Genomic DNA, 25,393 nt, shown 5'->3' on the forward strand with positions numbered 1-25,393 from the left:
CGTACAGGCCAGTCGTTCCTTCAGCTGCGAGGTGGGAGCGAGGTCGACGGAGCTTTTACTGTGACAGTTCAGGAAGGTGGGGTCGGCTCCGTAACTCAGCAGGAGGGAACACACCTGTGCACAGACACACAGGTAGAGTCAAACACAGGTGAAACACTGACATTTATGTTCCTTTATATTTTCACTCTAACTCAGAGAAACATCCTTTATCTGCCAGCTGCTGCTTCCACCGGCTGTTTCTTACTTTTCCAAACTGCTTCAAAAACTGTTTCACAGCTCGACACAAAAAAAACACAGGTACAAAAAGAAGAGTCAGAGAGTGAGAGGAGTTTACCTCCACACGGTTCTTAGAAGCAGCTTCATGAAGAGGAGTGAACTGCCACAGGTCCATGGCGTTAACACAGGCTCCATGCTGAGCACACACACACACACACACTGCAGTGTCAGTGCCCCCTTCAGGTCATTCTCAGTTACTGCGACACAATCACCTGATTTTCAACATGTAATTCGTGACTTGTACTGAGAGTTAATCTCCTAATTAATGAAATGAACTTAAATCGGACAGAGGAGGCCACAAACACACAGAAAGAACCGCAGTGAAACACACACAGAGAAGCAACATGACACACAACAGGCGACAAACAACATAAACAACAACTCAACATGTCCAAACACCTTCACCAGCAGCTCAGTGACCTCGTAGTGACCATATGAACAGGCGTTATGAAGAGGAACCAGGTCCCTGAAACACAGAGAACACACACACTGCTGTTAGTACTGCTACTACACAACCTACTACACAAACTACTACACAAACTGCTACACAAACTGCTTTATGTTTGCTTGATGGTGAATTCTAGTTTTTTTGGGAGAATTTTGACTAAATATAAAGATCTGAGAAGTGAAAATGAAGCTGACTCTGAAGTCACGCTGTCTCTGTCTTACCCCTTGTCCTTGGCGTGCACATCAGCCCCGTGCTGCAGTAACAGCTGGACAGTCTTGACCCGGTTGTAGCCCGCTGCCAGGTGCAAGGGGGTCGACTGAAAAACAACCCACTGATGGTCACCGTCCAGTCAGAGAGACAGGACACGAACCAGGCACTAAACTGGTCCGTCCAACAGCAGCCTTAGTCCACCACCCACAAACCCTGTGATGAGAGGACGACCTGTGTCCTGAAACACAGCCGCTCACACCTGGACACGGGCCCAGATCTGAGCTGAGACCTGCAGTGATTCAGCGCTGAGCTGGTCTGAATTCACTGGATCAGGCCTTTACAGCTGCAGCACGGTCTGAAAAATGTCCAGCTGCACCATGAAACTCGTCTGTGGGAGGAAGACAAGAGACGAAACCTGCCGCTTACCTTTCGTCCATCGCTGGCGTGACAGTTAACGTTGAGCGGCGTCAGCAGAGCCATCAGCTTCGCCTCGTTCCCGCTCCTGCTGGGACGTCAGCAGAGTCAAAAACGTTTGTGTGTGTGTGTCTGTGTGTGTGTGTGTGTGTGTGTGTGCGTACACTGTACCTCGCACTTTCCAGAAGCTCATCTTTTCTGTATTCACCTGAAAAACAGAGAAGATCAGACAAAACGCGTCGTCACTGTCAGTCAAACCGAACATGCTGATGTTTCTGTGCGGCGCTGATGAACAGCGTCGGTCAGCTCCTTCTTCCTGTCACCTCTGACCCTCTGCACGTCTGCTGACGAAGCTGTGGGAGGATCACGTCCGTTTCATTTGTTCTTATAGTTTATTATCGTCACACATGTGCACGTCTGTTTTTCTGTCCCTGTGAGGACCAGTTTCCGGTTTGTCCTCCTCACCTGTCAGGACCGCTTTGGTGGACAGTTCTGCCAGATCCAGAGCAGTTCGACCGTCTGTGTTTCTGATGCTCGGCTCGGCACCGTGCTGCAGCAACACTACACACACACACACACACACACACACACACACACATGAATTGCTTAAGCTTCAGTAAGACTTCGAGCCTGTAAAGTGATTGATGATTCATGAAAGCTGCTGTTTTCTTTCAGAATATTGTAATTTTGTAATTTTCCTTGATTTGATCAGGTGGTTATGTTTCTAATCACAGACCCTTCCACAGGAGGACACACCTGTGCACACCTGAGGGGCGGAGCATTATCTATTCAAGGTCCTGTGTTGAAATCACAGTTGCGTAACGAGGTGAGTGAGCTTCTTCCTCTGTCATCACACACAGGTGTTAGCACAGTGTCAGTATTTCTGTACCTATACACACGTCAGTCTTGCCCTTGATTGCCGCCTCATGCAGCGGCGTGTAGTTCCAGTTGTCTCTGGCGTTTGCGTCCGCGCCGTGGTGAAGCAACAAACTCACCACCTACACAAAAACAACACAACAGTGTCAACGTTCAAAGGAAATCTGGGTCCGCAGCTGTTCAGAGGTCAGGGTGGTGATCTGTACCTCAGCGTGGCCGAAGGAGCAGGCGTTGTGGAGGGATATCAGCCCCCCGTCGTCCCTGGCGTGGACGTTGGCTCCGTTCTGGAGGAGGAAGTCCACCACGTCTTTACGGCCAAAACCTGAGGAGACGGGGAGTCAACAGAACAATTCTGAGAAGTCAGAAATCATTTCTAAGCTCCGTGATTCTTTATTCATTGACTGTCTGGTCCCTCAGACGTCTCTGTGTCTCCTTTTCTTCTGTGACAGTAAATTCTTCAGAACATTTCCAGTGAAGCAGCAGCTACAGAAGCTTCAGGGCAGGAAGTTTCAGCTCCAGCTCTGTTTATTCCAGGAGAGTAAGAGATCGCAGGATTTACTCTGGATTTCATCAAATGTCTAAACCAGGTTCAGTGAGAGATTTATAAAAGTCTGTCTCACCTGCAGCAAAGTGCAGTGGAGTGGACTTCCTCCCTGCTGTGTCCCGACTGTTCACGTTCTCCGGCGTCACCAGCTTCCGAACTCGCTCCAGGTCTCCGCTCCGACAGGCCTCAAACAGCTCCCTGTTAGCCTCACCGGCTCCTGTCCCTCCGCCAGGCTCCACCACCTCTGCCACCACGGGCCCCGGGGACACGGCTCCGCCCCCGAGTCCAGACACTCCTGAACATCTCCGTCCAGACGACATGGGCGGTGGCGAACGGCCTCGTCCCAGTTTCAGACTGCCGGTTCTGGAGAGTTTGGAGTGCGAGCAGCAAGAGGCTGAGCCCCAGAACCCTGCAGCCACTGAGGCCATGCAGGACCACGAGCCCGGTGTCCTGAAGAGGGACGGGAAACTGTAAGAGACCACAAGACAGACAAAGCAATAAGAGAATTATGGGAGATTTTAAAATACCCTAAAACATCTTTAGTTATTTCCACTGCTAACTTACTGTTTCTATGAATCTAACCTTTGTCTCTAACCTGTGGACGTTTTCTCACTGTGGATGATCCTGGGACCTTTGACCCCTCACCAGCTACAGCTGGTTACAGACCAGTGTGCTTGCCCTTGCCTAGAGCTGCCCTTAACTCGGCTTCCTCTGTTCTGAGATCAGTTCTGATGTTGCACACATCGTTATTCACATGTGAAGACGTGTGATTTACCATCACAGATCAGGATCAGCTGGTCAGGTGTTCATATTTACATGCAGGTAACATGTTTTAGTTTTTGTAGGAACACACTTTCCTTCCTGTTGATCACGGTGCAGGATTCTCTGAGAGTCTGAGAACTCTGTGACACTGAGACAGGAAAACACAGGACCCTTCACTGTCACTGGACTTTGTCACTGTCAGTCATTTTCAGGTGTTTTTCCTCTGTGCTGCACAGAATCTGTTTCCTTTGGTTCAAAGGAATAATCCTGACACTCGTTCAGCCATGAAGGAGGTCAGACAGGTGAGGACGCCCAGGCAGAGAGCAGCAGGATGCTCGGTAACATCCGCCACGTGACACTGACGCAGCACAAAGTGGAAACAGGTACATCCACACTGTACCTGGATACGGTACTGGACTGAATGTCCTCACGTTCCACCTCTGATCACACCGAGATCACACAGAGGAAAAACACGTTAAATGAAGGTGTAGAAAAGAAGACACATCAGAACCCCATAAACATCTAACAGCAGCCGCTGTAAGCTTTAAATATAAAACAGAGTCTCACAGGAGAATTCAGTCCAGTGAACCCTCACAGACAATCTCAGCATCCAGCATGAGAATCAGGCCTAATAACAACAAAGGGCCTCACACACTCACTGTGGAGCAGCGCGGACCCCGCTCACACCCTCAGAACCTGCGGCGGTCTCACAGGGACGTTAGAGGAATATTACGGCTGATTATTGGCCGTCGATGAATTCAGTCCTCCCCGGCTGCAGGCAGACAGGCTCCGGTCCTCCATCCTCCTCCGCCGCCTCCAGCTGCGGGTTTTCGGGGGGAGGGCGGCAGGTTTATCCGGATGTAGAAAAAGAGGCAGATGGAATAAAACGGATGTAAAAACGTGGGACTGATGGAGTGAGATGCGAGGAAGCTGCGGAGGAGGACCGTGGTCCAGAACCCAGAACAGCCACCCTCCCAAAACCGCTCTGTTCTGAGTCTGCGCAGGTTTGTGTGTGTGTGTGTGTGTGTGTGTGTGTGTGTGTGTATCTCCTCGTACAGAGCGGCATCAGCAACCTGGGTAACTTGAACGCACCACAGGCGGTCTGATGCTGCATTCAGGTGCTCTAGCTTGCGTTTCCCAGTTTACATTATCCGTGTCTATCATGCTTTACTTGTGTTTCTGATGTGACTTTATCTACTTTGCAGATCCCAAGAGTCGCTGAGAGACAGAAGATGGATCCTACTGTCAAAAAATCCACTGAGACTTCGAATGTAAGTTTAACAGTTTATTAGCAAACCAAAGATAATCAACTCATGATAATGTGCTCTGAAATACAACCAAAGGAATCACAGAGATCAAAGAAAATTAGAGGTCAACAAAATATATGGTGACCCCCCCCTCTCTCTAACAAAAGAAATCAACAGGTAAATATCAGCTAATATACCATACCCATAACCATGTGACCCACTATCCCCCAATCAACATGATCACATAAACCATATCCTAATAAACAAAAAATAAAATAAAAAAACTATCCCTTAACCTTACTACTAGTAAAAACACATAATGCATTCATGGCTCCTACATACTTTATCTGCAATTAACTGGTTAACCTGGTCGAAGGGGCCCCTGGGCCTGTGCTCACTAATCCCTACATCTGTGGCAGGAACACATAGTTGTTTGTGCGCCAAATCATGAATGCTGGGTAAACAGGCTCAGTGAATCTGATGCGGAAGGTGTGGATGTGGCTCAGTGTGTCAGAGGACACATTGTAGTAGGACAGAGTGCCTGCACTCCAGTCCAGATACAATCCCAGTCGGGTGCAGCCAGTGGAGGGCAGAGCTATGTTTTGGCAGTGCCTATCCTTGTCTGCGTACAGAGTCGGTGTTGATGGTGGCGACCACCTGTGGCCTAAACACCAGGACATGTCGTTAAACCCGAGCCTGCACCAGTCCTGGTCTCCTTTCCTCGCCAGCCCTTTGTAGCAAACACCTAGAGCAACATCTTCACTGCCACCAGTGCTCCACTCCACCTCCCAGTAGCGGCACCCAGTCAGGCTCTCTCTGCACAGAACCTGAAGAAAGTGATCAAATCTCTGAGGGAGGTCAGGAAGCGTCTGCCACTCTCCATTCGTTGCCTTCTTGTCTCCCTCGGTCACTCTGAGCCAGCAGTGTGCTGTGTCTGGATCCAGGGTGAGATCACAGGCGTCTGATGGAGAGAACGAGATCTGATCACGACCACATTCATCATCAATGTACAGCATTTAACCCAGATCACAAGTCACCTATTGATATAAAATGAAAGTATCTGTAGGAGGAGGTTCACGTCTTCTCAAATCAATCTTTAAACCATACTCACATGCAGGTACGTACATGGACATCACAACAGGTTTGACATGTTTCCTTTAAATATATCACCAGGAAAAAATGGCTAAAAAATAAAGAACTTACACCAGATTAGATCTCTTCTGTTCGTGACAGTTTCCACATTGGTGATGTGAGGCTTTGAGAAATCGTCAGAGACCAGGATGGCCTTCTTGTAGTGGTATATGGATGCTCCTTGATGTTTCTCATTTGCGATGGCTGCTATGAGAAAACGGAATCTGCTGCTGTTCTTCAAGGCTTTGGAAACATCATGGAAATCTTTGGCTTTTTGCCTCAGCTTGGTCACCACTTCATCTGAGAAGTACCACTGGTCCTGTTTAGGTGTATTGGCAACCACAGCGCTCTTTACTTTAAACGAATCCAAGTAGTTGCCCATTTCCTGAAGGTACGGGTCAGAAGTTTCCAGGGAGGTGAAAACAAAGCAGAGAGCATCTTCAACATCTGCAGCATGAACCCCTTTGTCCAGCTCTGCCCGATTTCGGGCGACTGTTGTTCCTTCCATCAACGCTACACAGGACTTGATGATGTTCATCTCTCTCTCTGTATTATCCATCCACCGACTCAGGTTTTCATGGCTGAACGGTGACTTGGTTCTGTCTTCGAAGATTTTTTTCAAAGAGCTCTCGTCCTCTTTACCTGCCCTGATCTTGGGGAGTGTCTTTGCCAAGCTCTCTTGGAGTTCACCTGCATAGAAATTACACAGTTTTTGGAAACTGCTCAATTTTTCATGAATGTGTGGAAAAAGAGTGGCGACCTCATCTTCCATACAGTCATTGCACCTCCTTTCCAGTTGCCTCATATCTTCCAGAGCCTCTTGAGCCTTCCTCACTAGTCCAACACTGACCTCAGTCACCACCTTACCAGCTTGGGAGGTCAGATTCTTCAGCGGCATCATCCAGACCTTCAGTGGAACACTATTCTCTCCCTTTCCTCCCAGGAGCTTTGGAAGTTGTTGGTATGTTTTCACAGTGTCTTCAAATTTTGAAGGGTTGCTCTCAAGAATGAAGTCTCCGTAGAATTTGCAGGAGAATTTGTCAGTCAGGGCTTTTTCATCTTCAGTCAGCTCGATGCTAACTCTCCCTTCAAGTTGAAATGAGGGGATCTTCTTGATCACAGCCTCCATGCTGCCCTGGATGCTCTGAACGCTGCTGGCATCCACCTTCTCGCTGTCAAACACAAAGAAAGCATTTGCCCCATAAAGGATGCCTGTGACTACGTGTGTTGCCAAACTGTTAACACTATCATCTATTTGCTTGGTGTTCTTGGCCTCAGCATGAGTCATTGACAGCTGTTTGAATTTAGTGGTTGCTTTGTACTGAAAGGTCACTCTGCTCTGATTTTGAAATTTCTTCTTGTCGTTCAGATATTTGGCAGATCCTCCGACTTCGATCAGCCCACCCATGAAACTGGCTTTCAGGGACGCATCCACATCCAGCAGAGAGGACTTGGACTCAATCGAATCAGATGCAGTGATTTTAAACTCACTGCCGCGCTGAATGTTCTCCTCTGTGTCCTCTAGAATTTTATCGTCCCACAGTGTGACACCTTTAAAACACAAGACACAGAAAGTGCTTAAAAAGAAAACTGTCTTCAGGAATGTTGTGTAAATTAGCAGCACTGCCTACAGTTAATGTGGATGTCGTGCTGTGTTGGTGACTGAGCAGCCATACGTACATACGCCCTACTCATATGCTGTCATTATACTAACTGTAGTGTTTCATAGGAGACTCTTCCATTAAAGTAAAGCCCATGTATTCATCAATGAGTGAGGTAACACAGTTAGACGTGTCAGCTCAGCAGCTGATTGATAACAAAACACATTAGCTTGTCAGAAATTAATCAGAGCAGCATGTTGGGAAAAAAGAAATTCTTCAAAAAGCTGAGAAAAATCAGGTTTTAAAAAAACCTCACTGCTGCACTGCAGATCAGACACCAGGCTACGCTCTCTCCCTTCACCCGTCTCTGAACATTTACACCTCCTGTAGCTTGTTTCAGCCTGGTACCTGCTTTAACCACTAGGTGGCACTCCAGACCAGTGGGTACGAGGAACAGTTTAGGACTGGATTATGAGACTCCTGCCCTGCTTTAAGACCAGAATGCACTCTGAAACAACCAGCTGTGATATAACAGCTAAACGGTCTCCACAACAACAAAATAAGATGTAAGTTAGACATTTATTGGCAAATTGGAATTCATCCTTTTAGGACCATGAATGTCTGTAAAAACTTTTATGGCTCCATCCAATAGTTGTCAAGAAATTTTAATCTGCACCAAAATGTTGGACCAGATGACTGACTGACAGCATCATCCCTACAGCAGCACCACTATAAAACACATTAAGCCCACTGAATATCTGAGTCTCAGACTAAGCACTAGAAGCAAAGATAAAAAAAAAACATGTAATAAGTTAAATTAAAATTCAGTTTTAAGGAGAAAACAATCTATAGATCCCTAATGTCTCTTCATCACATCTGCACTTATAAAAACCTGCAGGCTGTTGGCACGTTTGTCCTTACTTGAACTAGAATTGTGTTTTTCCAGTGAGAGATGACAATGCAGAAACAGGTATAACCCTTGGACAGACGCCATCAATGTGCTTAATGACAAATAAAGTGAGATTTTTGAAGACGTCTTCTTGGGTTTTAAGAAATTGGGACAAACAGTTTCACAGTTTTGTAACATTTTACTGACTAAGGGACGAATCAATTAACCAAGAAAAAAATCAATAGAAGAATCATGGCACATTTAAGGCTGAAACTTTTCTCTGGATGGCTTTTTACACACAGGCCATGGAGTTAAAGCAGTAAAGTCACATCTGTATTCTGTGTATGTGCAGTCGTTTTCTCCCTCCTGTAAACTGAGCTGTGGGTGAAAAGCCTGCACACTGTTGGCACACGTTTGCTCGTCCCTGTAGTGTCCATAATGAATGAAGTGGCATTTTACCTGGGATGAGTTCATCTTTCCGCGCATCATACAGCATTCCCAGGGTGAAAGGTCGACCCAGAGCTGCCACAACCAAAGTATTTGAGTCCATGTCTCCAACCTGAATACAAAGATCTAAACACATGGGTTCAATGATTAACTGAGCAGCAGCCTTCATTTGCTCAAACTGGTAAAAGTAGTCACAACATGCTCTTTCTCTCTCACACATTCAAACTTACAAGACTGAGCAGGGTTTGGTGTAGTGTCCCCAGAAGACTGGAAGAAGTCTGAGAAAAGAAAAAAGAGTTTTTGTTAAAATGAGGCAAACGTTTTCCCTGAGTTCCTTCTCTCTGGCTTTCTTCTCTCCTTTTCTTTGTGCCGTCTACTCAGAATTTGAGCAAATCAAGCACTACACCTGCTTTTATGTGGTAGCCTGTAGGAGGAGGGACTCATTACTTCTGCCTTCACATCAAGCCATACATGGTAAACAATTTCCGTTTAAAACGTTTCATTGGTTCAAAGTTAGAAAGATTATTATACTGAGTGAGGCTCCGGTCCTCCAGTCTATAGGCCCATGATGTCTCTTCACCAGATCTCGACTTGTAAAAACCTTCAGGCTGTTGGCATGTTAGCCCATACTTCAACTGGAATTCTGTTTTTCCAGTGAAAGATGTCAATGCGGAAACAGTTGGAAGCTCCAGGCAGACACCATGAATGTGCTTAATGACAGATGAAGTCTCTTCATCAGATCTCCACTTGTAAAAACCCACAGGCTGTTGGCACGTTTGCCCTGTTTTTCCAGTGAAAGACGACAATGCAGAGGCAGGTGTAACCCTTGGACAGATGCCATCAGTGTGCTTAATGAGAAATAACGTGAGATCAAACCTCATGCACACACACTCATTCCTGGACTTAAATTTGGTGCTATATGTACAGCCTTTCTTCTTTTTCCCATACTGCTCAAACAGTGCACATGGTCACTTTGATCATTCTGTTTATAGTATTTATTATTATTTTCCTCTAATAAGTAAATTTTTCTTGGAGTCTTTATATTTTTTGATCTTATCTGTGTATTCTGAGCCTGTACCTTATTGTATCTGCTCTTTGCTGCTGTAACTGTGTAATTTCCCCATTGCGAGACAATTAAAGGTTTATCTTATCTTAATCCTTACATGTGTGGCAACACATAGTTGTGAGACCAGGATGGCCTTCTTGTAGTGGTATATGGATGCTCCTTGATGTTTCTCATTTGCGACAGCAGCCATACATACATACTCCCTACTCATATGCTCTCATTATACTAACTGTAGTGTTTCATAGTGGAGACTCTTCCATTAAAGACCATGTATTCATCAATGAGTGAGGTAACACAGTTAGACGTGTCAGCTCAGCAGCTGATTGACTGGTAACAAAACACATTAGCTTGTCAGAAATTAATCAGAGCAGCATGTTGGAAAAAATGAAATTCTTCTAAAAGTTGAGAAAAATCAGGTTTTAAAAAAACCTCACTGCTGCACTGCAGAGCAGACACCAGGCTACGCTCTCTCCCTTCACCCGTCTCTGAACATTTACACCTCCCGTAGCTTGTTTCAGCCTGGTACCTGCTTTAACCACTAGGTGGCACTCCAGACCAGTGGGTACGAGGAACAGTTTAGGACTGGATTATGAGACTCCTGCCCTGCTTTAAGACCAGGATGCACTCTGAAACAACCAGCTGTGATATAACAGCTAAACCGTCTCCACAACAACAAAATAAGATGTAAGTTAGACATTTATTGGCAAATTGGAATTCATCCTAATAATTATTTATACGAATAATCACAGGAACATTAATGAAGTGTGGTGCAGAACAGATGATGCTTCCACAGCAGAGACTTTATTTTGTTCTGATCATCTGACATCCAGGCTTTTCCTTTGCTTGACTTTTCTGTTGGACTCACTGTAGCTTCCTGCCTCGTTTTAACCTCTGAAACTCAGCTCAACGTTTCCAAAGACACCAAACACTTAAGCATCAATTCTATGTGTCTAAAATGCACAAGACAGAATAATTCAGTCTGAGTTCGGTTTGGGTTTCAGTATTTTACTCAGTGTAAAGCTCATAAGTATTAATTAAGGATATAATCAATAAGAACATCTGTAATTTGTTCATCTGCAAAAGGTTTAAGTATATTTACATACTGAAAATGTACTGATGTAATCATAGTTTAAACAGCATCAACAAACAAATAAACAAAAACAAACAGATGTAACATGAGTCAAGGAAATCAGAGCAGGTGCAAACACCTGATCCAGTCTTTGTCATGGAGGAAAAGCTTGTCACATGGCTTCACTCCCTCTGTCAGCCCTCATGGACTTTAGTTCCTGTTGGGTGGTTGACTGAGTTCCTGATGAAGATGCCGTGTTCTCATCAGCGTCCTGACCGCAGCGAAGGGCGTGGGGCAGGGAGTTGCAGAGGGCCTTCCTGAACATGGAGCTGGAGAAGACGTAGATGATGGGGTCCAGGGCCGAGTTCAGGAAGTTCAGCCCCAAAGATACGATGGTGAGTTGAGTGAAGGTGTAGAAGGCGGCGCAGTCCCACGGGCGGTATGACCGAACCACCCACACCCCGATGGTTGTCACTGTGGTGGGCAGGAAACACACCATGAACACTGCAACGATGGCGGCACATACTCGCATCGCCTTGCGCACTTTGTCTGGTTTTCCCATCTGCCTCTCCTTCAGGAAGCTGGAGATCCGAATGGAGCAGAACAGGAGCATGGCCAGAGGGATGACAAACTCCAGCACCGTCAGGATCCGGTGCATGCCCACCAGGATGATGATGGCGCGGGACGCCTCTTTGTAAGACGTGAAGAAGAAGCACTGGGTGCTGTTGCCACCGCCCTTGATGTGGCTGTAAGCCAGCATGGGAACCCGCGGGCTGATCACCAGCAGCCAGACAAACATGGACACATACACAGCCTGCCGCTTGGTCATTCGGTTGAACCGGTGGTGAGGGTGCACCACCTGCAACGAGATGACAGTGATGGTTCCTCCAATAAAAACACAGGTAAAGTTCCTGCTGGCTCTGTACTGTGGATGATCTACTGTGGTGTAACCAGGAAGTTTCTACCAGCTGAAGAATGGACATGGCCAAACAGAGCGAACATTAACAAATATTATCATCTATAGCTGCTCACCTTAAAGTACCGGTAAATCGCCACCACTGTCATCAACGCAATGCTGGCCGAGCGGTTGGAAAACATCAGGAAGAGGTTGATCCGGCACAAGCCATCTCCGAACACCCAGTAGCCCCTGAGCAAGGCGTCAATCCTCAGTGGCAGACTCACCAGAGCGAAAAAGTCAGCGATAACCAGGTTGAAGAGGAACAGGGTGTTGGGGTTCCAAGCCTTCAGTTTGAAGCAGAAGATCCACAAGGCGACTATGTTTCCCAGCAGCCCCAGTATGACATCAATGGTGAGGACTGGGGGCATGATCAGACCCTCCAGCTGAATACCGACTGGTGGGCAGCTGCCTCTACCACCACCAGGGACCGGGGTTGTGAAGTTTAAAATTGTGGTGAAGTTTTCGTTTTGCTCTGACAACATTTTAGTGTAATCGACGTCCGTCTCAGCAAAGACGAATCGGTTTGGTGGAAGATTTTTGGAGGACAATAAAACAGGATTAATTTTATGAGCTGCTATAAAAAAACCGCTGTGGCTTTGGTGGTTGATAAAAATGAGAAGGAAAAAACTGTATGACCACACCAAGGAAAGTTTTAAGATTCAGGAAATTTGCTGCTTCCCCTTTCCACCTTCTTCTTTTTTTTCTGTAGCACGAAATCTGTTTAAGAAAGAAGAACACGTTTGTGTTGGACGTTCTGGTTCCACTTCTCCACAGATCAGATAAGATATTTTATGGGAAACGTGTCAAACTTAAAGAATACAAACATTGAATTTGGAAAATAAATGATGAAATGAATCATTTTACATTAGAAAACCAAGCAACAAACTAATATCTAACTATTCCAACAAAACCAGTGTTACAGAAGTAACATTGGTTTTGTTGGTACGTTTGTTGTTGGTATGTGTAAAATTTTATTATCTATATCAACATACAAAAATATATATGGTCAAATAAGATTACAAACAATTTTCCATACTTAAAACATGAAATAAATTAGAGTAATGTTCACTCACCTGTCAGATGTATGAGAGGATTTCATTCATAAACTGCTGGGGGAAGGAATGGAGGGATGTATGACCTCTGTCTCTGTATTTATGTGTCTTACAGGAGGATGTCCCTGTGCTGTCGCAGTCATGCCAGTTGGTCAAGCAGTTACCACACTGCTAATGGTAAAAAAGCAAAGCCAGTTTCTCAAGACGTTTCAAAAGTGGTGCAAAGCTATTTTTAGAAGAAGGGGAGCACTAAGCTGGCAAAGGTAAAATACACAAAGCAGTTTAAACACAGTATTTCTGAGATTATGATCAGTTCAGTTGGTATTTATCTGTTGGTTCCTCAGCACCAGAGACGTTTTCATACAATGGTGTAAAAACTTTGGGACCCAGGACCAGATAACCCCCCCCCAAAAAAAAATCAAATCAGTGTGTGTGTTTCTGGGTCAGAGACAGTCGCACTTCCTGTTATTGTCTCGCCTGTCTTCATCTTTGACGCATCATCACTGAGGTGTAGGACAAACTGTGACTGACAGGACGATTTTGAAATGGGTTTCCTTTCTGCGGACAAATGTCCAAACGACAGGGGAAGTTTTGAAATGACTGGATTAACGTTGTTGCTGTTGTGTGTGACGTTCTTTTACAGTCTCTGCAGGCTGACGGGGATATCGTTTAAGTTCTGAATTCCTCTGACTCACAATCAGCTGCATGTTACTTCATATGGCACAGATAAAATTAGTCATCTGAATATGAAATCCTCTGAGAGTGATGAGGATTATATGTCAGCTCTTCTGGAAGATGTTTAAGCTCCTTCCACTGTTTTTAACTACGAAACTAAAACTTTCAGCTGAAGAAAGGACATGTCTTCAGGAAATGTGGCCTTCATAGATTAAAGGGACAATGCGGAAGAATTGGCCAACTGTTGAATTTCTCCTCCAGACAAACAGGGGGCAGTATAACGCCAGAGAGCTGGAGTGTCCACCTCTATGGTGACAAACGAGGGAATGTTCTCTGTGGACATGCGAGGACAGAGGACGACTGAAACGTTACAGACCACTACTGTGACCGCGTCTTCACCCTGTCATGGTGGACCGAGGACAGACTGGACAATATATTGACTCACTGTCGCCGGGGCTAGCTGGTTAGCATGCTAACCTGAGGAGGCAGGTGTCAGGTGAAGCTCAGAGCTACTTCAGTCTGATGATGGTCTCAGGTCGTAAACTCAAACACTCACACGTGGCCTCTTTAAAGTTTCATCTTCTGCAGCGCGCGCGTGCGTGCGTGCGTGCGTGTGTGTGTGTGTGTGTGTGAGAGAGAGAGAGAGAGAGAGAGAGAGAGACGGGCGGGTATCAGCATGGATTAGTGAGTAAAGGTAAGCGTGTGTCTCCCTGTCTCGGCGGATTTCCATCCCTCTCTCTCCGCTCACACACTCCGACCTCACTTGAACCGCCGCCGCCGTCTCTTCTCATCCCGTCTCCTCCACCGAACCACCCGCTGCTGGCTCATGGCGGCTTGTGTGTGTGTGTGTGTGTGTGTGAGTGAGTGAGTGAGTGTGTGAGTGAGTGTGTGAGTGTGTGTGTGTCTGTCTGTGTGTGTGTGTGAGAGGCCGGTTGTGTTCTTTCTGTGTCGGACCGCCGTGCGATGCCATTACTCCCCCAGGAGGCTGAGAGGTTCGATGGGCTGTCTCTGCTCTACTGGTAAGCGACCTCCACTCCTCCTCCCGTCCTTCCTCCCTTCTCTCCTTTCTTTAAGGATATGTCTCCATAACATTGTTGACATCGCGTGTCCGTCTCGTCCTCTGTCCTCTGTCTCCGGTGTTGACTGCTGCCGTCCTTCCTGTGTGTCACAGACTTCAGAGGTGAAACAGGTTTACAGCCTGTTTCCCGCCAGTCCACATGCCTGTGTGCTGTTCTGGGTCGTGTATGTGAGACATGCTTTAAAGGACAATACCAACATTTTTAACAACAACAACAACAACACATCTGTGCCAGATTTCAGACAGCCCCTCAGTATTGTCTGCTCGTCCACCTGACAGCTGGAGATTCAGGGTGTTTTTCCTGACTGATGCAGATCAACATGGCTGTCGTCAGGTAGAACTGCAGAAAACAGCAGTGCTTCATCTCTGAAACAATGAGCCGTGTGACCGAACATGAATGAACTGCAGTTTTAATGATACAGTGAATATTTTAAGTCAGTTATCAAGTAAAAATGGGAAATATTTTCCTGCTGCTGCTTTATCCTCAGTCATTGTGAGTTAAAGTGGGGCTGCGTCTTTTTTTTCAAGAAGTCCAAGCAGAGAGTTTTATTCTTAAACAGTAGGTTGTATTGATGGATGGATCAGTTCATCAGCTAACTGTTGCAGCTGTAAATGAAACATCTCTGGATTTTGGACTGTATCTGAGTAAAACAAGGAATTTGAAGAAGTAACTCTGGACTGTTTGAAACTGTGAGAAATGAACCACTGACTGCATCAGTTAAAAGAAGCAGTTAACTGGAGCAGTGGTGGGACGGAACTGAGTACGTTCACTGGTTCTGGCACTCGGATGAGCAGCAGCTCTGACTTTGATAATTACAGGGAAAACGCCTCATAATGATTTTATATTAGTCCAATCAGGGTAAAGGTGATACACCCACAAAGTCTCACAGCTGTGAACATGTGATGTGTAATGTTACCTTTAAAACTAGACACAAACGGGCTTTAGCTGTAAGCGACACCTGAATCAGCTCATTGACGATTGATCTTTTGTGATGGGATCACTGATGATGCTGTGTGCCCTGACGCTGCAGCGTCCTGTGCCTGGTAATAATCTGGCAGCGTGTGGATCCGTCTGAGCTCCACCACACAGACTCTCCTCTTTTTATTTTCCTCTGCTTTTTGTTTGACACTTGAACATACGGGGAGAGACGGCAGACAGGCAGCAGGAGATTAAATATGGAAATACGGAACAGTAATCTTCAGAGGCTGCGGTGCTGCACTGTTTCATAACAAACATGCATTTTAACACAAAGTGACAGACACCAGTGCAGTGCTCGTTCAACTCCAGAAAGTTAAAGCTACACATGAAAAGAATAAAAACCTGAGCCAACTCCACCCTCTGATGAAGACAGTCAGGTATAGTTAAAAGCTCTGGGAAAGATGATAAGTGGACTTTAAGATTAGTTTTTCAAATTGCTGTTCCCAGATAAAAACTTCAATCAACAGTGTTTATTAGATTGAACATATTAATCCAGGATTTGAAGTAGAAGGCAAATATCACTAATAACACGTGTCCTCCTCCGTCCGTGACTTTTACATGAGTGATCTGACTCACAGGGACCTTTCACTGTGGCGGAGGACGTCCTCCAGGTAAAGAAGTGTTTGTACAACAAACGTCCTGTTCTGTGCTTCATCACGTTTACAGAGAGCAGTGATCGCTCACCACAAAGCAAGAGCACGGTTTAGTTCTGATGCTGAACACATGAAACCGTTTGTCAGAGGTTTTGTCGATTTGTTCATTGTAAATGTTTTGTCAAGTTTTCTCATCGTGTTGATAAAAAAACATGGGATTATATTTCAAAATCTATTTGCTGTTGGAAATCAGTTTCATACAAACGTGATTTCTAGCAGACAGCGTTGCTCCTCCAGATTTTTTTACCACTAAATAATTTAAATTGAGGAGTTTAGGAATTTTTTTTTGTGTTAAATCCAAAAAAAGTTAAGAGTCAAGTTGAACAGCAACAGACTCATTCCCTCAAAACATGAAACTGGGTGTTTTTATTATTGATCCGTCTTCATCAGTCCAGGTTATAACAAACTGTTTTTATCAGTCAGGGGTTTGTCATGATGATCACCGTTGGTTTGTCGGCGGCTCTGCGGGGCTGTTACTGTGTCTTCCCCCTGGCAGTCGGCCTGTGTGTGATGGTAATCACTTGCGGCAGGTAATGCAGATTATCAGGTATTAAGTGATCAGTTTAATTGCTCCCTCGTGTCCCAGCAGTTGGGTTCATTGTGCGCTGTTGTCAGCTGTGGCGCTCAGAGCTGCTGCTGCTGCTGTCGGGTTATTAATGTGGAAAGATCCATTCGTTTTGTTTTTACAGCAAGAGAAACTCACAGAGGTCAAAAGCCATCTGTCCTCATTGACCTCCCATGAGGATCCGGTCTGGTGTGGTCCTGTTGTACTGCTGCAGGTCTCAGGTCTGTGTACCAGGGTGTCTCAGCGAGTTTTCCACAGATTTGTCTCCATCCACATCAGATAACTTGATTTTCCTGTGTGACGCCATGGCACAGAGTGAGACAGCTGAACATATCGTAGCTGCATGTTAGTTTTCAGCTGAGTGCAACAAAGTCCAGAGTCCTGAACGTCTGACAGATGTCCTAAAATGGCCTCCATGCAGAACAGACCTTATACTTTTTAAAGAGCAGCAAAGTTCTTCTGTCCATCCAACGCTTTAGTTGTCTGTTGTGTGGCTCAGGTCGGAAACATGAGCATTACAGCTTTAAGGTGCTTAAACATGCAAACATGTAAAACTGCACACAACAAGTTTTCATGTCAAGAAACATCTGCATCACAGGAGCGTTTCCTGTTTTCTATACTCATCATGTCACAGGTTAGATCCAGACTTTGTGCACGCAGAGCATGTTTGCAACATGTAGTCCAGTTCATACGATGGACATGGACATGGCTAGATGGACATGGTCATGGCTCGAGGAGTCGTCCAGCCTATTGTGGACAGTCAGACTGGAAGACGCAGTGAGACGTCTGCCGTCGCAGAGAGAACATGGATGATCAAACAGCATCTGAACCTACAGATCAGCTGTTTGTCTCATCCACACGTACGATCACACAGAAGACGCTCCGAGCTGTTCAGGACTCGACTGATTCCAGATCAGTTCAGTCACTGACTGTGTGCAGGTGAGAGAGTGAATGTGCTTGTGCGAAGATGGTAAAATTCGTCTCACTCATGGTTCATCGCTGTGATTCGTCCTTGTGTTTGTGTTAGCTTGTGGACAGTTGTTAGCTTGTGGACGGTATTGTTGTTCCTCTGGTGTTGTTGTCAGTCAGCAGGTGACAGCTGCAGGTGTGGAGGACGGCCCACCCTGATTTACATGTAGCCCAGAAAACCAGGACGTGAGACGAGTGAGATGCTGAGACAGGCCTTTAGTTAGAAGCATTAGGAAGCCTTTCACTGAAAATGGTGCTGAAAGTGTTTTATTAACTCGCTGTGCAGCTTAATAACAGACGCACCACCAGAAAGGGGGCATTAGAAACTCAGAATCAAAGCCTGCCGGATGTCTGGGCTTAACATTTTAAATCAGCAGTTTGTCTGTATTAATATATATTGATAATATATCTGATCTGGGGCTGTGTGTTAAGATGGATAATGTTATTATTTCGAAATAAGCCTCTCCAGGGAGATCAGGGTGACCTCTGCTTCACCTTGGAATCTCTCTTCCTCCACTTCACTGTCCCTTACATAACACACAGTGTGTAACCTGGTTTCCTGAGAGCACTGCTGCTCCAGCTTCCCTTTAACAGATGAAAAGGAGAGATGACACCAGACCGTCCCACTCAGCCCTGTGTTTACAGGATCTGGGAAGTTTGACTCTTGACTGGAGACACAGGTTACTGAGTAGATTCAGATGGTAGATTCTCACAGGATGTCTGAACAACAACAAACTAAATATGTTTTACAGCATTTACTGTAGTTAGTTGTGTTATTTCAGCATCACTTACCAGCCCTGTGAAGTCAGTGTATCCATGGAAACAGCTGCTGTCTCTACACAAACTGTGACACACACACATTCACACACACACACTCATACGTAAGCACCTAAAACAACCTCTGCTCCCTCTGACTGTGCTCTGACGCTGAGCTGAGCCCTGGGACAGGACCGGCAGACAGCAGGATCATGTTAACCACATCCGAGGAATCTCTTCAGCTTTAATCTGAACCTTCTCAAACACAAATCTCTCTACACACACACACACACACACACACACACACACACACACACACACACACACACACACACACACACACACACACACACACACACGCGCGTGCGCACGCGTGTGCGTACACACACACAGTGGAGTCACCATAATAATTGCTTTGTGATGTTCCTTTGACTGTTTTTAATCATTGTTTGTGTCTGTTGGAGCTTCCTAACATCCAGGTCACAGTGCAGTTCAACCGCTGTGCCTTTTAAGGGGCGACAGATTTCATTGGTTTGGATGTGGCTGGGTGGGGGAGGGAGGGAGGGAGGGGCGAGACAATGACAAAATCCTGTGATGATTTGATTATTCTGTGCAGCAGCGTGCTGAAGAGAGAGAGGGAGGCTTTGGATGAGGCAGGATGTTGATATGTATTTGAATCTGTTGTGTTTTTGCTCGTTGCCAGGACGATCATGGGCCCGCACGGCATCAACCGAGCTGTTCAGAGACTGGAGTTCTGCGACTGCAAGAAGGGACTTGGTGAGCGTCTTCCCCCCGACCTCTCTGACCCCTCTCGGTCTCCGACTTGTTTCTGAACTGCTGCTCAGTGTGTGAGCGTTTTTAACAGAATGCCCGTCAGACATGTTTCCTCACTAACCTGAGCTCATTGCTGTGTGTTCACAGGCGTGAAAATAATCGGAGGTTACCGGGAGCTGACAGGAGAAGAGTTTGGTGTCTACATCAAGCGGGTGATAGCCGGTGGTTTGGCAGCTCTGGACGGTGGGTAGTTTTTTGTATTTTGTCTTGAATTCAGACAGTTATTATTATTATTATTATTATTATTATTATTATTATTATTATTATTATTATTATTATTATTATTATTATTATTATTATTATTATCATTATTATTATTATTATTATTATTATTATTATTATCCTACCTCACCTGTCTGTCTGTCTGTCTGTCTGCGTGTGTGTGTGTGTGTCTGTCTGATTGTCATTCTCCATTCCAGGTCGGCTTAAGTCAGGTGACCTGATTTTGGATGTCAATAACATCAGTCTGATAGGGGTGACCAATGAGAGGTGAGTGTGTGTGTGTGCGGTGTCTACAGTTTATCTGTGTGTGTGTGTGTTACAGTTAAACCAGTCCTCATGTATGTATGACGTGTCAGAGGTCACGTCACAGCTGTTCATGGTTCCACCTCTGTCCTGTCTCTTGGCAGGGCGGTGGAGATCTTGAGGACGGCCTCGCTCTCTAATCACATGTCCCTGCTCATCGCCAGAGACGATGAATCCAGGTAAAGAAACGCGTCACTTCTTTAACTCGATGCTTCTTTAACCCAGAGTCAGTTATTTTCTAACAACAGACAGAAACAGACATTTTTGTCTCTAAAAGTGTGAATTCAACTTAACTGGACATTTTTTTGTGGCCGATCAAAAAGTTGTCGTTGTGTTGGCGTTTATGTGTGTGTGTGTGTATGTGTGTGTTCATGTGTCCCTGTCGTGTCGCTGAGATATCTGAGGTTAACCGAGGACGCGCCATGTTGTCTGGTGATCATCACACCTCGTCTCTGCCCTGCCGAACAACTGATGTGATTTTATTTTGATTAATCTAAATTTAGTCCTAATACACTAAGAACATTAAGGTGTTTGGGTTTCCAGACGGAAAGCTGCTCCAAACTCAGCTGCTAGAAAAGTCTGTTTTCATCAGCCTCATTCATTCATTCATTCATTCATTCATATCCATCATGTCCAGTGGTGCTTTGAATAAAAGGTGGAGCAACAACAAAACAAAAAACTGGAAACATGAAAGACCAGTTGGACAGATTGAATCCAGGTGAGACTCTGACGGAACACGCACCTGCTCTGAGGTCAGTGTGTATGTGCAGTCAGTTTGGTCGCTGTTTGCTTTGCAGAGTCCACTTTTACCTTGTTGTCCAGAGACTCGCGCTGCGTTCACGTTTGGTAATCCTCTCAGGAAGGTGCCTGAGATCCTGAATCCTGTTCCTGGCCAGGTACCATCCCTTCCCAATAACACACAGGAAGCAAACAGCTCCTTCTTTGGCAAGCTGCCGCTGTGTTTTCCTGGAGGACCGCTCCACTTTAAATCTGGTTATTTTTACCAGAGGTTTGGTTGATAATTATAATTTTTGGCAGCTGGTTGCACCAAGAAGTTTAATCTCAAGTTTTTCTTCCATACGCAGACTTTGTGATTCCTGCTGTAAAAGAGAACACAGCTGCTCGTCTTTAAAATAAACACTAACACCTGACAGCTGTGAGAAAGTGACCACAGCAGTGCTCCGAACATGTGGGCAGCTGTTTTCTCTCTCACCGCTCTTGATCCCTTGTTTTCAGACACTGAGCTTCAACTTTTATGTCCTGAATTCATCCAGAATTAGAGTTTTTTCACTTTTTACAGGTTGTGCTGCCCCTCACTCCTGACTCAGGTGTTCAGAAGGGTTTTTTAGTCATTTACGATTAAATAAGAGGCGTAAAACGTCTTAGGTCATAGAAAATCTATAAAAATCCTCCAGTGAGGGAGAAGGGAGGGACGATCCCCCGACACCTGCTGACACTTAGAGACAGATGAGGTACGTGTCTTCTTACCTAAAGCTGTGACTCATAGAAATGAGGCGCGTCAGTGGTTTGATCCGTCCTTGATGTAAACTCTGAGGGGACTGTGTGCGGCTGACAGACAGCGTCCTGCGGTTCACCAGCAGGAGGTAAACCGACCTGGCAGTCTGCTGTCCCCTGTGCTTTTCCACGTCAGCCTGCCGCGCCGAGACAAACGCAGCCTGACACAATAGGGACACTGTGCTGTCCGTCCACAGGGTCTCTGCTCTGGAAAAGAGCTCCACCTGATCGGAGATGCAAAGCAGCGCCGAGATCAGCAGAATGGTTTTGGAGGACGCTGGACAGACAGACTGCAGTCTGATTTAAGGTCCTGACCTGGGTTCAGGTTTTGTTTTGTTTTTTAACCAGCATGCAGTCTGCGTTCCACCAAATAACGTGAAGGACGTCCCCCATGTTGTGTCCCCTGAAAACCTTCCTGTCCTTTGCGGTGACGTGTGTTTAGTGAAAGCTGAAGAACAGCATGGACACAATCAGTCCCGCTGCTGTGAACGGTCGTATGTGAGGGAGGTAAAGTTTTAAAATTTACTGAGGGACAGGAGGTGATCTGAGGTGCATCCTGGGAAAACAGCTCACAGCAGCTGACAGAAGTGACTGTGTTGTGACTGCAGTGGAAAGACTGTCCCACCTCTGGCAGAGACAGAAGTCCTTTCATTTTTATTATTATGAAACCAAACCAGCGGCGTGTGTGTGTGTGTGTCTGTGTGTGTGTGTGTGTGTGTGAAAGCAGCTTTGTGGCGACACGTCAGATATTCACCTCAAAGCTCGACCTCCATTGTTGCAGTGATTTGTTTCACACTTAAAACAAATTATGATTATTATGTGCAGCTGCCGTCCCCGAGGCACAGCGGGTCGCAGCAAGGACACTGTGATGCAATCACGCAGCGGGATTTTGTCCTGCTGTCCTCACAGGTTCAGTGGATAAAAACAGAAAAACAAACGTGGATTCTGAGCTTATTGATGGAGCTGGGTGAGTTCAGGGGGCTGGATTGGATCGAGGCTGGATTCTCTGGAAGATTATGTCATTTTTAAGCTGTTGTCCAGACATGAAAAGTCTCTGGGGTCGTTCACGGACAGTCACTTTGCAGATCACTGATCAGGAGTCAGTTTACGTGTTGGATTCATCAGCAGAGAAATTCCTGATTATGTTCACTGACGACTGCTGTGTTTGCTACTGGACCTCCGGTAAAAGGAGGGTCTCTGTCCGCTTCCAGGTGGACGACGTGCTCTGAAAACAAAGCACAGCCACCGCTGAGAGTAGATACAATATCTGAATTCAAAAGATTTCAGAACAGCAAGAGTCTGAGGTCCAGTTCCAGTCTGGACTGAAAATGCTCATATTTATTTTCATGGTCCAAATCACAGCTGTGGAAGCAACATTACTGTTTCAGCAGGTCAGAGGTCAGACAGCAGCTTCATCACTGAGCTGAGGTTCACATGGACACGTCCACAGCCAGAAACTACATATAAAATAATGTTATTTTGCATTAAATTAGACTGAGCTAAGAAGGCGAAGAAGAAAAAAGCGTGTTCACGTCCAAAGGTCAGACAGGCGATCCATGTCTGGGACCTCTGACCTCTGCATGTTTGTCTCAGTGACGGTGCAGATCCTGTTTAAAAGGCTTTAACAGCCAATCCGATCAAAACTAGATCAGACAGTGATGGTTTGAGTGAGCGCTGGTCTCAGGCTTCCTCTGTGTCCATGTGAGGGAGACAAACACTCACAGATGTGCTCTGCTCAGACCATCCGCCTCAGCACCAACAGTCCTCAGCTCACGTCTGCGGCTCAGTAAGAGGAAACATCAGTAAAATGAGTGTTGTTCAAAATCAGAGAGCTTATACTGAAGAAGAGAGAGTTTACTTTCATCTCTGGTTCTGTGGATTCTCATGTTTTCAGATCAGTTTAAGAACAGAAGGAAGGAAACGTGAAAATACAGAGAGATAATGTCTGATGCTGAATTTGAAGTATAACTCAGACCAACATGTAATGACATGTAACAACACGTAACAACACGTAATGACACGTAACAACACGTAATGACATGTAATGACATGTAACAACACATAACGAAGAAGAAAAGCACAAAGGAACATTTTATGTGATGGTAACGATACGACAGTAAAGGACAGTAATACGTCTCAGAGAGTACTCCAACTAAATGCTCAGATTCAGTACAATTTACAGGCACTGTGTGTGTGTGTGTGTGTGCGTGTCTGTGTCTGTGTCTGTGTGCGTGTGTGTGTGTCTGTGTGTGTCTGTGTGCGTGTGCGTGTGTGTGTGTGTCCTTCAGGAGGGAGTTTGCCGAGCTGATGGAGAAGTACAGCTCCAATAATTTCACAGCTTCAGGACGAATCTCTCCTACTCAGCTCTCCACAGGTAAAATCTACATTCACACACAGGTGGTGTCACACCTGAGAGGACACACACAACATTCACTGACCTTATCTGACCCTGATGCTGACCTTTGCCCTGAAAGCCAGTCCTCACCTCACCTGACCAAACACAGGATGTTGTTGATCCCTGTTTAGTCTCTGCATCTGTCTCTGTCTCTGGGTCCAACTGGATCTGACTGAACCTGTGTACTTGTCCCGTCCCCTCCCACTCCCCTCCTCCTCCTTCCGTCTCCCTCCCACTCTCTTTCTATTTCTCTCTCCCTCTTTCTTCTCCGTCTCCCACCTCTTCCTGCTCACCTCTCGTCTTTCTTCTTCTGTGGTTTCTGCTCAGGGAAGCTGACAGACACAGCCTCCTCCTCCTCCTCCTCCAGATCGGAGAGCCCCCAGCTCCTCAGTCCTAAAGAGGGGGTCACCGCCTACACCCACGCCCCCCCCTACACTGCCAACCCCCCCTACACCGTGCACACGCCCCCGCACGCCTTCAGGTGAGAGTCAGACGGCAGCAGCACATTTCTCCTCCATCATCATGGATTTAGTTCTTCTGGTGTCGTGTCCCACCACAAATATTTTGTACTAAGAATAAAAAATAATGATAATAGTAATAATAATAAGGCAGCTCTGTTTTACTTTCAGTTGTAAACATCAGTAACAGAATGTTACCTAAAGATTTGATGAAATACAGCTGCTCAGCTGTTATGAGGTGCTATGAGGTCATGAATGGAAATTTAATTCATTCATCAACATAATCAGTTAATTTTTAATAATTTTTACTTTGGTAAAATAAAAACAGCAAACATATTAAATTTGCTCAGATCACCTGCTCATGCAGTTCATGTCGTTTGCACATATGACACTCGGAGGTTAATAAATAGGTTTTCTTCCATTTTTTGGAAGCTTGTTACATAAACTGTTAAACTTGTGATTCTGCAGGATGGGAACACCAGCAGGGGCTAAAAATAGAGAGAAGCATCTTCAGCATTTTCACAGAGGAGTGTAGGAAGACCAGAGAGAGAGAGACAGACAGGGAGAGCAAGAGGAGGATGAGGGGGTGGAGGGGTGGAGATTACGTGGTGGTGGGATTGAATGTTGGCTCTGTGGTTTTTAATCATGCTTAGTGTCATGCTTACTCCCTCCCTCCCTCTCTCTCTCTCTCTCTCTCTCCCCTCAGTGACAGTGTCATTCAGTTGATATGCGTTGCCAAGGGAACGGGCCTGGGACTCATCATCAAGGGGGGAGCCAACCGTGCCGAGGGGCCGATGGTGTTCATTCAGGAGATAGTGCCTGGAGGAGACTGCCAGAAGGTCAGGGTCATGACGCAGACACCAGACATGCAGTGCATCGCTCGGCTGAGTCAAAACCACTGTGATGCTTTGATATACGCTAAAGTTTATACTTGCTCTTTTCCTTTTGTCCCAGTGGCTCATTTGGCCCTTTGAACACCAGTATCTAAATGTTAATGTGTG

The 25,393-nt window shown here is 45.8% G+C and overlaps 4 protein-coding genes across 7 annotated transcripts in view; 1 reads left to right on the forward strand and 3 right to left on the reverse strand.

Moving 5' to 3' along the window:
* LOC121201215 (poly [ADP-ribose] polymerase tankyrase-2-like) overlaps window positions 1-3,196 on the reverse strand; it is a 10,919-nt gene extending 7,723 nt beyond the window's left edge. Inside the window, exons 1-10 of the mRNA XM_041066946.1 lie at window positions 2,845-3,196; window positions 2,431-2,546; window positions 2,238-2,346; window positions 1,814-1,909; window positions 1,520-1,556; window positions 1,361-1,436; window positions 946-1,040; window positions 676-742; window positions 335-412; window positions 6-114 (exon numbers count right to left, since the gene is read on the reverse strand). Of these exons, the coding sequence (XP_040922880.1) occupies window positions 6-114; window positions 335-412; window positions 676-742; window positions 946-1,040; window positions 1,361-1,436; window positions 1,520-1,556; window positions 1,814-1,909; window positions 2,238-2,346; window positions 2,431-2,546; window positions 2,845-3,196 (1,135 nt within the window). The remainder of the gene's footprint in view (window positions 1-5; window positions 115-334; window positions 413-675; window positions 743-945; window positions 1,041-1,360; window positions 1,437-1,519; window positions 1,557-1,813; window positions 1,910-2,237; window positions 2,347-2,430; window positions 2,547-2,844) is intronic.
* A 1,606-nt stretch (window positions 3,197-4,802) lies between these two features.
* On the reverse strand, window positions 4,803-9,339 carry LOC121175651 (stonustoxin subunit beta-like). The gene is made up of 5 exons (XM_041029461.1): window positions 9,252-9,339; window positions 9,076-9,123; window positions 8,858-8,971; window positions 5,981-7,459; window positions 4,803-5,738 (listed from the first exon to the last, which is right to left on the reverse strand). The coding sequence occupies exons 3-5, from the start codon at window positions 8,946-8,948 to the stop codon at window positions 5,182-5,184; spliced, it is 2,127 nt and encodes a 708-aa protein (XP_040885395.1). The 5' UTR covers window positions 8,949-8,971; window positions 9,076-9,123; window positions 9,252-9,339; the 3' UTR covers window positions 4,803-5,181.
* A 1,287-nt stretch (window positions 9,340-10,626) lies between these two features.
* On the reverse strand, window positions 10,627-13,153 carry LOC121201479 (hydroxycarboxylic acid receptor 2-like). Its single transcript, XM_041067332.1, has 3 exons — window positions 13,012-13,153; window positions 12,013-12,655; window positions 10,627-11,839 (listed from the first exon to the last, which is right to left on the reverse strand). The coding sequence occupies exons 2-3, from the start codon at window positions 12,418-12,420 to the stop codon at window positions 11,153-11,155; spliced, it is 1,095 nt and encodes a 364-aa protein (XP_040923266.1). The 5' UTR covers window positions 12,421-12,655; window positions 13,012-13,153; the 3' UTR covers window positions 10,627-11,152.
* Window positions 13,154-14,330: 1,177 nt separating this feature from the next.
* stxbp4 (syntaxin binding protein 4) overlaps window positions 14,331-25,393 on the forward strand; it is a 30,597-nt gene continuing 19,534 nt past the window's right edge. For all 4 annotated transcript variants that reach the window (XM_041066863.1, XM_041066864.1, XM_041066866.1 and 1 more), the window contains exons 1-8: window positions 14,331-14,684; window positions 19,369-19,442; window positions 19,587-19,682; window positions 19,919-19,988; window positions 20,129-20,203; window positions 23,828-23,913; window positions 24,262-24,415; window positions 25,099-25,231. In XM_041066863.1, the coding sequence (XP_040922797.1) occupies window positions 14,629-14,684; window positions 19,369-19,442; window positions 19,587-19,682; window positions 19,919-19,988; window positions 20,129-20,203; window positions 23,828-23,913; window positions 24,262-24,415; window positions 25,099-25,231 (744 nt within the window). In that variant the 5' untranslated portion in view covers window positions 14,331-14,628. The remainder of the gene's footprint in view (window positions 14,685-19,368; window positions 19,443-19,586; window positions 19,683-19,918; window positions 19,989-20,128; window positions 20,204-23,827; window positions 23,914-24,261; window positions 24,416-25,098; window positions 25,232-25,393) is intronic.

This window comes from Toxotes jaculatrix, chromosome 21 (genome assembly GCF_017976425.1).
Source record: "Toxotes jaculatrix isolate fToxJac2 chromosome 21, fToxJac2.pri, whole genome shotgun sequence".
Lineage (NCBI taxonomy): Eukaryota > Metazoa > Chordata > Actinopteri > Toxotidae > Toxotes > Toxotes jaculatrix.

What these genes read in the sequence shown, in the direction of transcription:
- LOC121175651 (XM_041029461.1), bottom strand. Translation starts at nt 8,948, where the DNA reads ATGGACTCAAATACTTTGGTTGTGGCAGCTCTGGGTCGACCTTTCACC. An exon ending in GAAAGATGAACTCATCCCAG is followed by an intron (nt 7,460 to 8,857) that starts GTAAAATGCCAC and finishes TGTGTTTTAAAG; the next exon opens with GTGTCACACTGTGGGACGAT. An exon ending in CAGAAGAGATCTAATCTGGT is followed by an intron (nt 5,739 to 5,980) that starts GTAAGTTCTTTA and finishes TCTCTCCATCAG; the next exon opens with ACGCCTGTGATCTCACCCTG.
- LOC121201479 (XM_041067332.1), bottom strand. Translation starts at nt 12,420, where the DNA reads ATGTTGTCAGAGCAAAACGAAAACTTCACCACAATTTTAAACTTCACA. An exon ending in CGATTTACCGGTACTTTAAG is followed by an intron (nt 11,840 to 12,012) that starts GTGAGCAGCTAT and finishes ATCTCGTTGCAG; the next exon opens with GTGGTGCACCCTCACCACCG.